Source organism: Sminthopsis crassicaudata, chromosome 2 (assembly GCF_048593235.1).
Source record: "Sminthopsis crassicaudata isolate SCR6 chromosome 2, ASM4859323v1, whole genome shotgun sequence".
Classification (NCBI taxonomy): Eukaryota; Metazoa; Chordata; class Mammalia; order Dasyuromorphia; family Dasyuridae; genus Sminthopsis; species Sminthopsis crassicaudata.
Genome location: NC_133618.1, coordinates 32,168,646 through 32,185,068, shown reverse-complemented (window position 1 = coordinate 32,185,068; position 16,423 = coordinate 32,168,646). Strand labels below are relative to the sequence as shown.

Genomic DNA, 16,423 nt, shown 5'->3' with positions numbered 1-16,423 from the left:
TTGTTTCTTGTTTAGATTTCCCGCCATCCTGTTTTTCTCAAGTTATACTTTTTTTTCCTCCTTTCCTTCCTCCCTACTCCTGCCCCCCCCTCAATCTGCCCTTCCTTTTTTTTGTCCTTCTCCTTTCTTATCCCTTTTCCCTTCTACTTCTTTCCTCCCTTCCACTAGGCTCCCCCTTTTCTTTCCCATTTATCCGCATGATAGTAGCTTTTAAAATGCATAAACTAGAATTTATAGGTTTATGAAGGAAACCAAAGGCTAGTGAAAATAGACTTTTTTGTTTTCCCATCAAAACTCACATTAGATGTGGGCTCTTTGAAGGCAGGGTCTAATTTTTTGCCTTTGTTTATATTCCCAACCTTTAGCACAGTGTCTGGCACATAAATGCTTGTTTACTGACTGACTTGGAGATGGACTCTGCTCCCAGTCTTCACTGGGACTTGACTTGAAAGAATAGAGATTTACAGGCTTTGGAGAATAGGATTTTCTAGCATTAAACGTATATGATGTGTATATTTTTTTTAAAAATTCAAAAACATTCTTTATTATACTCCATGCATGCAAAGTAGGGCCATAGATAAGGGCCAGTCCTGTTCTTTGTTTTGTCAAGAACAAAATCTTCTTGAATAAGGGAGACTATTCATGGCCTTTCTTGGGTGGACAATATGGCATAGTGCCTAGCATGTTGATTTTGGGGTCAGGAACTCAGGGCTTCAAAAACTTGCTGTGTGATCCTGGGAAACTTGCTTAATCTTAATGGGCCTTAGATTCCTTATCCATAAAATGGGAATAATATCCATATTAGTGCCTTCCTCACAAGGTTATTTTCTGGCTTAAGTCAGATAATGTATTGCAAAGTCCCTGACAAACTTGAAGTCCTACATGTGGCAGTTTTGAATCAAATGAAAAAAATTTTTCATTTGTGAAAACAGTACCATCTTCTCCTCCATGAGCTCCTCCTTGGTCCCTCCTGATGATAGTATCTTCCCCTAGAAATCATGTTGTATGTTTTCTCCCCTAATAAAAGTTAAGCAACCTGAGAGCAGGAATCATCTTCATTTTTATTGATCTCTCAAACAAGATGATTAATAAGTAACCAAGATACAATCAATATTTAAATCCTGCCAACATGTCAGGTGCTTAGAAAATCAAAGACATTTTTCAGCTTTGACAATTGCAAAACCTCAAAAAGAAAAAAAAAGAAAAATCAAAAAAAGAAAGTCAAAAACAAAAATGAAATAATCCCTCCTCTCTTATAGTCTCTGTCGATCAATTATGCTCACAAATACATTACCTTGACAGAATTCTGAAGAACTGTGACAGGAAATGTTGTACTAGGCATGGAACTCAAAAAAAGTCGAAAACTTTCCTCAATTGAAACATCTGTAAAAAACAATCACACAGATTTGTTTTGTTTAATAAGTGTTTCTACATCTTCTTTTGGAAAGATTAAGCCATATGTTACATGAAGTAAAGGACTCTGTCTTCTCTATATAAAAAGGACAGGAAAAATTGTTATCAAACTAGATATTGGTGAGAGAAAATCTATCTGTTCATGATAAGTTCGAAACACTGGGCCCAGGTGTCCCACATGCTCAGGTACAGAAAGAATGGGAAGATGGAATTATTATTGAATGGAATATATATTGAAAGCAGAAAGAAGGGAAAAGCTAGCAGGAAAAGAGAAGGGAAAATATTCCTCTTTTCAAAAAAAAAAAGCAAGAGAATGGAGAATATAAGCCAATGAGTTTGATTTTGATTCTTTGTAAAATTCTGGAATGTGAAATTAAGGGGTGAGCTAATGAACATATAGAATGATCAGAAAGAGTCAATCTAGCTTTATCAAGAAGAAATTATGCTAGACTAAGCTCTTCTTTTTATCCTGGGTTAATAGATAGGAAAACTATATAAAATAACAAGCTATTTTATGATCTAGTAGGATAGCATTAGGAAATTTATTTTTACAAAGATTGTAGGCAAATACTTCACAAAGTCTTTCATGATTATTTATGTGAAAAAGATGAAGAAATGTGAGCTACATGATAATACATTAAGTAGATTTGGAAATGGTTGGATGAGTGGACCCAAGAGAATAATTGCTGTCATAGATGTCAACTAGAAAGGTCCTGAGTGATTTAATGGTTTTATCAATGACTTGGATAAAGGCATTATGTGGCACACTTGGCAAATTTTCAGATGACACAAAGTTGGGAAGGATAATTAACCTACTGGATAGTTAGAAAAGTTCTTTACCTGTCACTTTATTTATAATTGGTACTTAGGATATGAACTCATAGAATATGTGGAAAGTCCCCCTACCAGTATAGATTCATTCCCTCTAAGTAATATATAGTCTTGGAGAGCTGCCCAGAAAATAAAAAGATTAAATAGCTGAGCTCGAGTCACACAAAATGGGTCCTTGAAGATTGTGAAGAAAAAATATTAATGCTGAACTTGGCACTTTTAGGTACAAGTCTGTCATAAATGATTTTATTTAACATTATTCTAAATCCAAGCATTTTCTATGTTAAGAGAAAACGACATCCAAATCAGTGTAGCCTTCCATCTCTTTGCACATATTTCTTTGCCAAGACAATTTTCAGTAACATTTATATAGCAATTTGAACAGAGAAAAAAAATCATAATATATTAACATTTCCTTTTGGGTTAACATTCCAAAACAATAGCCACCACTAATTTTTTTCCTTGACTATTGTCCTTCTCAGAGTATAAAAGGGCAGCCCTGATCAGTGTTGAAATATTTTCCAAATAACAGAAGAGGGGACCTTCTCTTATTTGGATCCCACACAGCTCAGTATTTTCAGAGAATGAGGAAGACAACAAAAAGACAAGCTGAGGGATAACTTTGGCTATTATCCTTAATCCATTCCCCTCAAAAAAGGCCTTCTTTCTTTATTCTTCTATGAACTTTCACTTTCAAATAGGGGAAAAAATTTGGAAAAGACGTTAAGCTGAAGAAATATTTATTTCTTAATAATTCCAGAAAAACTAAAAAAGGGAATTTTAATAGACTACCATGAGATTAATATTTATGGTTGCTAATATAATAAATGATTCATTTTAAAGGAAAAGGTATGCCTTTTCAGATGCATGTATCATAACAGAAAATTCAATTACTTACACTTGTGATGAGTCTAGGTATTTGTGCCAGCTAAACCCAGGTGCCATTATTCACTGAGTGTAGCTAGCTGTAATTTACTCCTAGAGCTGTGGAGGAGGAAATAACTTCTGTAATGTTAGCCTTGCAAATTTCTCACTTATCATATGATGACAAACATCGTATTACCCTTTGCAAAACCTTAATATATAAAATAATGGCAAATGTCACTTTGAGAAATGAGTTCCACTACATTTTGGGACTCATAAGGAATGTAGGAGTGAATGGTACTGTGCAGAGAGTTTATTGTTCAGTAATTCCAATCATGTCTGAGTCTCTGAGACCCCATTTGGGGTTTTCTTGGCAAAGATTCTAGAGTGGTTTGCCATTTCTTTCTCAGGCTCATTTTATAGATAAGGAAACTAAGACAATTGAATTAAATGATTTTTCCCATGGTCAGGAAGGGTTTGAGACCAGATTTGGATATAGTAGACATATAATAGTTACTAAATTAAACTGCCCATCCAAGTCCCTCATCTGCTGGTGAAAGTATGAACTAGAATTTATCTTTATCTGGGGCTGGAGGATGACTCTGAACCATGTTCATTGTTCCAGGACTCATTCTCTCAGCAGAACTGTGACCAATCACTTTAGGGAAGGCAAACTTCTGCTTATGGTACGACATGCACCTGGGGAAGTAATGAGGGATTTATGCTCCTTTTAACAAGGGCACTTTTATTTATCTTCCAGGAAACAGATAATAGAAAGGGAGATGGCAAGAGGGACAGTCAACAGATCAATGCCTGAGTGCTGCAATGGTGTCCAAGAAATACTACAAAAACCTAAGGAAGAGCGTACTGTACTGGTCATATTCTCCATGAAGAGGAGTTCAGGATGATTAAGACACAGATGGATGGGCTGGTGTCTGTATTGTCATGAGATCAAGGAATTCCAGATGAAGGGGACTCCAGAGGCTAGAAGTCCAGCCCTTTCATAACAGAGAAGGAAACTGTTTTTTAGGAAGGGAAAGTGATTTATTTATAAGAAATGAGTAACAGAACCAAGATCCTCAAATGCTGAATCCTTCCTGACATAGCAACATTCCACACGTTGACTTGGATTTTGCGAAAAGTCGAGTTCTCCTTATTCTAGTGTTATTATGTGCACTGAATGTGCACAGGAACAAAGAATGAGGGAGCTTGTGCTCAAAGCCATCGCTGGGCAGGGATATGCAAAGGAGAGACTTTGAAACTCTGCCTTGCATGTCAGAAGTGGGGCTTGAGCCTCAGTAAACCTAGCTCTGTCTCAAGAAAAATGAGTTTATTAAAGTTTTCTTGCTACCACTGAATGATGTCTGATATGAAGCAGTAAAAAGGAATGACTTGGGCTGAAGGTCCAGCTTTGGTAAAATAGTAGATGACTTTAATTAAGAAGCTCTTTTATGAGAGAGCTCCTTGTCTCTAGTCTATAGATTTTTATTTTTATATTTTGTACAGGATTTAATTCTCAATCTGTCTGAATGGGGTTTGTTCGGTGCACAGGGGTCTTTAGGAGCATCTCCCCGGGGTGAAGCAGCCAATTCTAAGAGACAGATCTTTTATGGTTTACCCTTTGATACCTCATTAGCAGCCAACACTGCCATTCTCAATCCCTCAGGGTCTGGGCTTGTCTAAGCTAGGCTCAATGAAAGGAAAAACACGGTATCTGAGACAACCCTCTGCTTCAAACACGGTGAGAACAGAGAACAGATCTCCAAATGAGGCAGGGACAAATTCTAGCATTCCAAATTGGGTCCCTTAATTGGGAACTGTTCCTAGAGATCACCTGGCAGGAATAAAGGAAGTGGGGGATGGAGTGAGAGGGATACTGGGCCTTCCTGCAGGTAGAGACTGATCTGTTTTGTAGATCAGAGGAAACTGTTACAAATGAGTTTAAAAAAAACAAAACATGATTTTTTTCACTTAGTACATTTTTTTTTGTATTTGTATACATTTTTATTAAATCTTTTTTATTTTCAAAACATATGCATGGATAATTTTTCAGTATTAACCCCTGCAAGATCTTGTGTTCCAGTTTTCCCTCTTTCCCTCACTCCTTCCCTTAGATGGAAAGTAATCCAATATGTTAAACATGGTAAAAATGTATGTACATTATTCTTATTCCCTATGTCACACTGACTAAAATTTCTGCTTATATGACCAGAAGATGACTGTAAGCTTGTTAGTTTGATCTCTTAAATGAATGAGCTGAGCTCCCTGTCTAGAAACTCTCTAAGACCTTTAAATGGCAGAAAAGGAGAAAAACCTAAATTGATGGAGGAAGTTCCTTCACATGAGAGGTTCTTATAATGAATCAATAAAGTCACAGATCTAGAACCCAATCCCAAGTTCAGTGTCCTCATCTGTAAAATGGAGATAATAACAGGACCTCCCTCATGGAGTTTTTGGGAGGACTAAAAGAGATTTGGAAACCTTAAAATGCTTATTATTATCCAAGTGCAATGGGAATTTGGCCCATGTGTAAACCACCCAAAATGGTGTCATCTATGTGGAAGATGCCATCTTAGGAGTTCTAGGAACTCCTCAAACCCCTCATGACACCCTACTCCATTTATTTTTCATTCTTAGTATTATGCTACCATTAAAGCTTATGGGAATATTTTGTTCTAAATTAAAACATAAAGAAGCACTAAATAGTTAACATACTTGGTTCTGTAAAGCTTTTAATAAGCTCTTCCATAGCCAACATCCACGATACTGCAAGATGACAGTTTTGAAGAAATACCCAATTTCCTGATTTCAAAGCATCCTTAATCATCTTTTCAGCAATAGGTCCTTGGCCTTGTCCCAATGAAATGGATTGCACTCTGAAAGGAACAGAAAAGCTCCCTCAATCATTTTTTACTGCAAATATTGAAACATAATAAACATGAAAGATTTTAGGCACACAATATATCTTCCCAAATATTACTTAGGACACCAGGTAGAAACTCCATTAGGAGAAATTGAGCCTGTAAGCTTCTGATTTTAAGAAATTCTTCAAGTAAATCAGAAATCTACTGGAAGAAATGATATCTCCTTAAATAAAAAATTGGGGGATCTTATACCACTGTCTTGATCTTGCTTCTAATGCTCACTTGTACAGCCTTGCTCCCATATTGGAATTACTATAGTCAAAGTTAGTGAACAAGTGAACAGCAACCATGGTCAGCAATTCTCTGGGAGGAACAAATGGCTTCATAGGCCAATAGTACCTGGAATCTAGTAATTAGTCTGGGAAAAGAATAATATTACGTGATTATTCTACTTCTCATTTTAAGTCATCTGCTCCCATAGTTATTTCATCTTCAATATTATCTCCTGAAAAATTAATATTACATAGTTATTCTACTTCAAATTTTTAAGTTATTTGCTCTCATAGTTATTTCATCTTCAATATTATTTTCTGAAGAATTAATATTACATAATTATTCTACTTCACATTTTTATCTGCTCCCATAGTTATTTCATCTTCAATATTATCTCCTGAAAATTAATATTACATAGTTATTCTACTTCACATTTTTAAGTTATCTTCTCCTATAGTTATCTCATCTTCAATATTATCTTCTGAAGAATTAAACACTCTATAACAGCATGAATACAGGAATTCATGTGGCTTCCATCAAAATCAGCTTGGGACTTTAAAAAAATCTCTAATGAGAGTTAAGTGACTTGCCCAGAGTCACACAGCTTGCTTGTAAGTGTCTGAATCTGGATTTGAAATCAGGTCCTCTTGACTATAGAGGTCCACCTAACTGCCCTTGAGGTCCTATTTGAATGGGCCATACTTAGCTGGAAAATTTATTTTTTTCCACGTAATTTACCCATTTTATTTTTAGTTAGAAAATGTATTTCAAGGACCTAGTAATGAATTAGGAAGGGAAAACTATGGAATGTGTAGGAACCCCTTTGGGGTTTTTTTGGCAGTTAAAATATGAACTTTGCATTGAAAGTAGGAAAATAAATTGGAAATACTCATGATCCATTATGATTTGCTAAGTAATTTTTTAAACAAAGTTGAACAAGATCTATTTAATCATCTTGAATATCATGAAACTAGGGATAGGTGAGCTGTACGCAAGCTATAGAATTAGGAAGATTCCTCTTCCTGAATTCAAATCCAGCCTCAGATAGCTGTGTGACCCTAAACTGTGCCTCAGTTTTCTCTCAGTTGACTCTATAAAATGAGTGGGAGAAGGTAAAGGCAAACCACTCTATTATCTTTGCCAAGAAAATCCCAAATGGAGTCACAAAGAGTCAGAAAATGATTGGAAAAAGACTAGATAGCAGCTTCTGAAAGTCAGAAGTTACAACCACTGTTTGCTGTCTTATAGCCTTATTTTGATAAGAGATTTCATTGGTCTAAGAAGTCTCCTAAATGAGTAAACTTCCTCCAGAATCTTTCCTACAACCTATGGTCTCAGAAAACTGCCAAGAGCAATGAGAAGGTAAATGACCTGTCCAGAGCTCACTGCTCCATGTTGCTTCTCTTAGGATCACAGAATTAGAGCTGCAAAGGACCTCCATCCTCCCATTTTACAAAGGAGAAAACTGATGCCAAAGTAGGCAAGTGACCTTTCTAAGTTCACAAAGGGAATGCTGGGAGCAGGATTTGAATTCGGGATTTCCTGACTCAGTAATATGATCTATGCACTGTGCTACTTATTTCTTACTTTACATAATAATTTTTGAATAGATGTTTTTAAAAATGTATTTTAATCTAGCATTAGAAAAAAAATCTCAATCTCCTCTTACATTGTTAAATGAAAAAAATTTTCCTAATAAGACAAAACTTTGACTTTATTGGAAAAAATGATTTTTAAAAACAACAAAAAAGCATTTAAATGAAAAAAAATTTTCCTAATAGGACAAAACTTTGACTTTATTGGAAAAAATTATTTTTAAAATGACAAAAAAGCAATTTACAGAAAATTTATCTGTAATTTATTTCTTGCATTTATTTAGGGATTCCACAGCCAAAGACTCTATATCTGTCCGTCTATCTCTCCTCTTTGGCTTCTGTCTCTGTGTCTCTGTCTCTATCTCTGTCTATCTCTTTCCCTCTCTCTCTGCCTTTCCGACAATGTCTTTCTGTGTCTCATTTCTCTCTGTCTCTGTTTCTGTCTCTGCTTTTCTCAGTCTCTGTCTCAAGTACATACACACACATAGAGCATAGATGAACTAGATTTATAATTTATATTGAATGGAATAAAAATCAACTAGAGCGTATAATACAGAGCTAAACTTGTAATCAGGAAGACATGGGTTTAAATTTGGCATCAGACACTGGGTTTTCAAATCAGCCTCAGTAAACTCCTCTGAAAAATGGGTATTATAACATCATCTACCCCACAAAGTTGTTCTCATACTTTTTTTTCATGTAATTTATACATTTTATTTTTAGCTAGAAAATTTATTACAAGGATCCAGTATGAGCAAACTTTAAAGTGCTTTTTAACGTTAGCTACCATCCTCCTCCTTACCTTTCTGAATATCCGCTTTCTCTTGCAAATCTCTGAAAGGCTCCCATTGGATCGGAGCCAGTGCTTAGGATGAATACCAGAGGGGTAAAGCAGGACATGTCTTGATAGAGAGTTGCTAGATCAACTGGTGGATTCTCTATAAATTGTTTCCCTAGATTTTCTATCACAAATTCTGTTATAGCAAAAACCACCTGGAAATTTTAAAAGACATATATTATAAATGAGATAAATTTTTAAAAAGTTTTCTCTTTTGACACATGAATTTTCTCTTCAGCACTATGGAGTGAACACCTCATTCTTTTGAGGGAGAGGATGGTCAATAGTGTCATTTGTGGCAGAGTGATTAAGAAGGTTGAAGATGGAGAACAGGGCAAAATGTTGCCCACTTATTTAGAAACTACAAACTAACACGATCCATGCTGTACCGCGCTTTTATTTATTTTGTAATCTGATTTAGGGGGTTTAGGGAAGTTTTATCAGCAGCTGTTAGCTCCTGGTGGACAAAGTAATTTCTAGGGTAACCTACAAGTCTAATTCTTTAATTCAGTGCTCTATTTTACTTCAAGTTGCTCCCAACTTTCTTGGTTGGTTCATATTATCTTCTTAGCTGCTCCCAGTTTCTCCTTTTTTTTTTTTTCTATTGGTTGGACATAAGATCATGGTAGTATTTGTTTACATATTTATGTTTTATACATATATATATAATATGTATATAAATATATATACATATATATTTATATTATTATCTGTACCTACCTTGGAGAGTTCTTAGCCACTGCCTATCAGTATCTAGGATAATCTTTATGAATAATTTTGAAATCACTCAAGACAGAGAATCTGATATTCAGACCTTAGCTAGAACACTAACTCTATTAATACATGAAATTCAGAATGAGATGCAGTTGGCCCATGGCTACTATCGAAACAACACAGTAAATGAGACTAATCTGTGAATCATAAATTGTGGGAAAGGGCAAGAAAAATGCTCTGGGTCACTAAAAATGAAATCATCTTCCTACCTTTTCTTCTTTAAAGCATTTAATAAGAATGAGTTTCTGAAACATGGTCAACTTTGCATTCCAATAGTTTGAATCAGCTGATTCTTGGCCTGGTATTTCTTGAGCATAGCCTTCCCAGGATGTGGGGTTAATATAGGTTTGAAAATTTCCTGAATTTTGGAGAAGAATGAATATTAGTTTTTAACCAGAAAACGATTATGGTTCAATTCAATGCAATCTTTATTATGGGCCTACTAAGTGCTAAATGCTTTGGAAGATAGACCAAGACATTCTCCCTTCCATCATTAGTTGAGGAGGGGGAATATGATACATGTGAATAATTGAAATTAAAAATAAGAGCATAGAACATGCACAAGTGTCAAGAGAGGGCGATACAGTGGCTGCCATGCGAGGGGGCAAAGTTGTATTCTAGCTGTCCAACACTGCTTTACTGGTTTATTCTGTGAATTTCTTTGATTTTTCCCTAGCATGGGTGTCCCACTCCCATATTAATCCAAAGGCCGCTTAACCAGTGGTCTAAAGTTGTCATCTATTCATTTGTACATATATTGAGAAGGCAGATACAGAGGCAATATTCACCAGTGGCTTGTAACAATGGGTTTCCTAATGCTGAATGGGATTCTTTATGAACTCTGCCATGGGCTGATGAAATATCCTGTCTTTTGAGGATGGTAGGAAATGTTTGATGTAGGAATTAGATAAGAGAAAGCATTTATTGCTTACAAGGCACAAGGCCAATAAAAGTATACTAGACAGTCCCTGCCCTCAAGGAGCTTATATTCTAAAAAGGGAATCAACATGTAAAGGAAAGCTTGGAAGGAGGAAAGCTAGAAGAGTGGAATCCTTGGAGATGTTCAAAAAGTGCCTCGAGCAAGCTAAGACCAGTGCTGGGTGGTTCCAGGGGTAGAGCTGGATATTCTGATGGGGGAGAAAATGGAGGTGATAGTTCATGTGGAGAGATGACATGGTAAAATACCATGGAGGATAAGATCAAAACTAGGTAGTTCCAAGGGCAAAATTCCATATGTGGCTCCTCTGGTCATTTGGCTTATAAGGACAAGAAGTCATAAACTTAATTCTGTCGTCTCATTTTGTGGTTGCCATCATAAATATGGTGGTATAATCTGGGCTGGTTGTGAGTCTGTAATAAATATCATAGCCACCAGACACCAAAGTCATGGCAAAAACAATGGTTGCTAAGTCCATATATTCTCCCTTAAGACGTCTTGGTCTTCTGGTATGCATCCCATCTTTGATATGTTGACGTACTTGACAGCCTAATATAATAAAAACTAATGCCTATGAATGGGGTTCTTTCATCTGAGTCAGGGCTGTTTTTCTGCTGAAGCTCATTTGATCATTTAGAGTGTCTTGGGTTTCCCAATAAACCATCAAAACATCAGCAAATAGATATATCTTTTATTTATATATTTCTTTGCTTATTTCATTTTTTGCTTTACTATTATATCTAGAACTTTAATTTCAAATAAAAATAATTCACTATTTCTAGTTATTTACCGCTATATTTCTAGTTATTATCATTAATAATGGTAAGGAATAAAACTATAGTAATGATGAGAGAGGATGATCTTGTTGGTTCCTTGTTCTTAGTGGGAAGACTTCTGTTTTCTAACTAATCTAGGTTTTGGTTCCAAGGAAATACTTTTCTGATAATAAGTAAAGCTCCTTCTTATTAGAATGTAAGGTCCTTGAGGGCAGGAACTGTTTTTGCTTTTTTTCTTTGCTGCTGTCTCCTGGCACTTAGCACCTAGTACAAAGTACATAATTAATATTCTTAACCAATTCCCTCCCCACCACTATTTAAGGAAATTTCATTGATGGAAAAATTAATTTTTTTTACCTGTTGAAAAATATAATAAAGACAATATCAAATAAAAGAAGTCAAATAATAATTTGAGGATTAGGAAATCTCCCAGTGAAAAAAGAGCAATGTTGCAATTAATTCATTAACAAGCACTTACTAAGTGCCTACTTAAATGCCATGGTTGATATGAGTGGAGAGCCCAAGGGAGACAGACCCATTTGGAAAAACCCTGGCAACCTGTCACATTACCGAGTTTGATTGCAATGGGAGAGATCAATATCTGGAATGAAATTCCCTGAAAAGCCGGAAAGAGTTCTTCCAAGTCAAAACAAGCAAACCATATAACATCGAGGAGCCAGGGGACTTCTGGTTTGGCAGGGCGCTCCTGTAGTGAACAGAAGGCAAAAAGAACAATAACTGACAAAGACAAATAAACTCAGTCTCTTGCCAAAGGGAAGTGACTAGCTATCCGGCTCAAGTAGGAAAAATGCTGGATTTTCTAGCAATGTCTTCCCAAAAGAAGGCCAGCTAGTGAAAAGTAGGTGAGTTGAAAGAGTCCTAGACCTGGCTGTCTGGAGTTCTAGTTTTGATCCTTGCATCTAACTAACCATGTGGATCTGTTTTCTTACTGATAAAATGAGGAAGGCTCTTCTTGTACTAACACGTCCACAAACCAGTGGTTCTCAAAGTGTGGTCCAAAAGAAACCTTGGAATTCTTGAAACCCTTTCAGATGGGCTACAAATTCAAAATTAGTTTTTATTGCTATAAATATAACACATATAAACAAAACTCTTTGGATACATCACATATACTCAGTAATTTTACTAGTATAAAGATACTGAGGACAAAAGTTTGAGGATCACTGTTCTAAAAATCTGTGAAGATGTTCTCTTGGACGGTTAAATGGAATCCTCCCTATGGAATCCATCAGGATTCTAGGAAGTGTATCCTCTATGGCTTCCAGGAAGATTATGTAGACTATAGATGGTGAGGGGGAGAGAGAATGGTACTGGAGTGAGACAAAAACATGGTGGAGAGGGATGGGGTAGGTCAGGAGCTGGGCATCCTCCTCCCTACTGGGTAGCTAGCAGTTGGACTAGGAATAGTGACTGGACTTGTTTCCTTTGATATGGGAAACTGCGAGGTGGGCCAAGCTTATTCACCAACACAGACTGACACACTTCTTAGTCTTGGAGTGTTGTCTAGGACACTAAGATGTTAAATGATTTTGCTCAGGTTAAGTAAATGACACAATAGACAGACTGCTCTCTCTCTCCCACACCCACCACATTGCCTCTTTAGTGTGAGATTGGAGGCAGGATACATTCATTATTCACTCCTCAGTCACCTTCTCTGAAGCTAAAATAAACTTTGAGATAGGAAGGCCCGTCCTACAGTTGAATTAATAGTGCAATGAAAAGATAATATGGAAAGCTTGGGAGTGACATGGCATATGTATGTGTGTGTATGACATGGTATATATGTGTGTGTGTGTGTATTTAATTTAAAATTTTTCTAAATATCTTCCAATCTCCATCTTTACAAGATTCCCTGGGAGTATTTGACCCCATCTTTCATGTGAGGAAACTGAGGCACTGAGAAGTTATCTAGCTCTGGATCTCTATGCTATACCTTCGGCCTCATTCAGCTCCCCAGAGCCTTCCTAATCCCCGTTATTCTCTCTACCAGATAAAAGAGGGGATTTCTTTGCCTCAGTTGTTTCCCAGCCTTAATCACTGAAATGGCACTGAGGAAGACCTGAGCTTAAAAAGGCTCCCACTGCATCCAGGGCTACGTCCAGGCGTCCCGAGCTGTATCTGGCTACTGGACTCAGATGGCTCTGGGGGGAAGGTGAGGCAGGGGACTCCCTCACACCGGGGACCTCTCGGAGAACGAAGGGCTAACTCCCGCAGCCCAAAACAGAAGCAAGACCTTTTCTAAGCCGGCGGAGCCGCGGAGGAAAAAGTTCCACTCGTCCTCTGTTAGTTCTTCTTTCTGGCGCATGATGTCCACGCAGAGCATGAAGCTGTAGATGAGCTTGTGCTGCTCGAAGAGCCCGCGGGACACGTTGACATAGGCCGTGAACAGCGTCTGGTCGAGCAGGATCGTCAGGCGCTGCTGCAGGTTATCGTTGCGTTCTGAGGTTTCGATGGTCGTGTTAAATAACTGTAAGGGAGAGGAGAAAGTCTCCCATCACAAACCTGGGGTCTCGGGAGGGCCTGGCTCCGATAGCAGCTGCATGGAGCAGAGGAGGGAGTTCTTGGCTCGGAACAAGGCAGGCTCAAATTCAGAGGTAGACACTTGTAAGTGGTGAGGACCTGCACAATCCTGCTGGGCCTCAGTTTCCCTCTCTGTAAAATGAGTTGTGAGACTTGATGGCTTCTTGTTGTCATTCAGTCATATTTGGCTCTTTGTGGCCCCATTTGGGGTTTTCTTGGCAAAGATACTGGAGCAGTTGGCCATTTCTTTCTGCAGCCCATTTTACAGAGGAGGAAAGTGAGGCAGGTGGGGTGAAGTGACTTGTCCTGGGCCACACAGTTAGGAAGTGTCTGAGGCTGGATTTGAACTTCCTGACTACAGACTTTGATCTCTATCTGCTGAGCCAACTAGCTACCTCATAATGGCCTCTAGATTCCTTTTAATTTTAACCTTTGCTCATTTTCCATAATGCAGCTTCTGGAAATGCTTTTTTCTTTTTTTTATATAAAGCTTTTTTCTTTTCCTTTCTTTTTTTTTTTTTTTTTTTTTTTTTTTTTTTTTGCTGAGGCAATTGGAGTTAAGTGACTTGCTCACAGCCCGGAAGGATTAAGTGTCTGAGGTCACATTTGAACTCAGCTCCTCCTGACTTAAGGACTGAATGCTCTATTCACTGGGCCACCTAGCTGCCCCTAAAGCTTTTTATTTTCAAAACACATGCATAAACAATTTTCACCAATCATTCCTACAAAACCCCAGGTTCCAAACTTTTCTTTTCTCCCTCCCCTTCTTCCACCCCAACCCCCAGATGGACATGTCAAACACATGCAATTCTTCTATACATATTTCCACAATTATCACTCTGCTCAAGAAAAATCAGATCAAAAAGGGAAAAATGAGAAAAAACCCAAATGTGAGTAAACAACAAAGTAAATATATTATTTTATGATCCATACTCAAATCATCCTGCTGATCATTTCAGAACAATAATACTCCATAACATTCATATACCATATTTATTCAGCCATTCTCCAGCTGATGGGCATCCACTCAGTTTCCAGTTCCTTCCAGGCCCAGGTTCCAGGACCGCTACAAACATTTTTTTTCACATGTGGCTCCTGTTTCCTTTTTTATGATCCCTTTGGGATAAGACCAAGTCTCAGAGACACTGTTGGATCAAAGGGTATAACATTTGATAGCTCTTTGGGCATAGTTCCATATTACTCTCCAGAATGGTGGAGTCTATCAACAATATCAAATATTCTTTCTATAGTATTTTATTTCTCCATCTCCTCTCCATCATCATCATCATCATCATCATCATCATCATCATCATCATCATCATCATTGCTAGCGTTGAGATGGCACTTTCAAGTTTGCAAAGAGCTTTAGAAAGCTCACCTCATTTGGAAATTAGTTAATAATAATAGCTAACATTTATATAGTGTTTACTACGTGCCAGGTACTGTGCTGAGCACTTTATAAATATTATCTCATTCAATCCCCACAACAATCCTGGAAGGAAGGTGGTATTATTAGTAAGCCCATCTTACAGAGGGGGAAACTGAGACAGTCACAGATGAAGGGACTTGCTTAGGGTCACATTGTGAGTGTTTAAGGCCATAAGTTGAACTCAGGTCTTATTAGTTCCAAGCCTAAAGCTCTATCATCCACTGTGTCACCCAGCTGCCTAAGCTGATGGTATCACAGAATGGCTTCTTTTTCTATTCAAAGTACAGGCTAAGAAGATTAAATTAGTTTATTTTGCCATTTTCTTAGTTGAGACAAGTTTCTCTCTCATGACATTGAATAGGGTGCGGGAATGTGTTTCCTACAGTAGAAAGAAAGCAAGGTCCTTTGCTCATAGTAAGTACTTAATAAGGCTATTAAATTGATTTTGTAGAGAAAAAGGTCAGGCAAAAATGGCAAAATCTCAAAGACCTAAAAGAGGAAGTCTCATGAAAGTTAGTGTTGGGAATAAACATCCTTCTGTTTCCATTGCTTGTATGGGAAAGAGACTAATAATTAAGAAAAAAAATTCCACGTTAGATTGTAAAGTAAAAAAGAAAGGTTACATAACTGAGTTTGTGAAAATTAGCTACCATGTTCCAGAAGAGGGACAAAATTTTTCTAAAGCAACCAACTTGAGAGATCAGGGTAGGGGGATTGAATGGGGATGATGGACTAGAAAATACCATAAACCATAAAACCTAAGATCAAAACACATTAAAGGTTTGGATTGTGAAAGGATAAAATGTATTCAGGAATAGACTTGTATTCGGGAATAGACTTCCCTAGACAAAGCCTTTTACACTCCTAAGTCATGCTCTGGACTTGGCCCTTTGGAAGTAAAGTGATCAATGTGAGGTTGTACAAGGGTATCTTCCCTTTAGGATTCTTCATAATAATCTGGGCTCCATGGCTTTTAATAAGGGGTAGCTAGGAGGCACAGTGGATAGAGTACCAGCCTGGAGTCAGGAGGAACTGAGTACAAATAAAATCTCACTAGCTGTGGACCCTGGGCAAGTCACTTTACCCGGTTTGCCTCAGTTTTCTCATCTGTTAAAATGGGCTGGAAAAGGAAATGGCAAATTACTCTAGTATCTTTGCCAAGAAAACCTTAAGTAGAGCCAACAAAGAGTTGAACACCACTGAAATGATACAACTGCAATAAGTTTTAAATCACAGTGACTACTAGGGGGCCTTGGGTTCTTTAGATGAAAAAGTCCATCTTTTCCAG

The 16,423-nt window shown here is 37.4% G+C and overlaps 1 protein-coding gene across 2 annotated transcripts in view; it reads right to left on the bottom strand.

Moving 5' to 3' along the window:
• The window catches only part of DNAH6 (dynein axonemal heavy chain 6), a 188,789-nt gene that overhangs the window by 25,009 nt on the left and 147,357 nt on the right, over nt 1-16,423 (bottom strand). For both annotated transcript variants that reach the window (XM_074285606.1, XM_074285605.1), the window contains 6 exons: nt 13,420-13,653; nt 11,736-11,871; nt 9,662-9,810; nt 8,643-8,833; nt 5,824-5,984; nt 1,295-1,383 (listed from right to left, as the gene is read on the bottom strand). In XM_074285606.1, the coding sequence (XP_074141707.1) occupies nt 1,295-1,383; nt 5,824-5,984; nt 8,643-8,833; nt 9,662-9,810; nt 11,736-11,871; nt 13,420-13,653 (960 nt within the window). The remainder of the gene's footprint in view (nt 1-1,294; nt 1,384-5,823; nt 5,985-8,642; nt 8,834-9,661; nt 9,811-11,735; nt 11,872-13,419; nt 13,654-16,423) is intronic.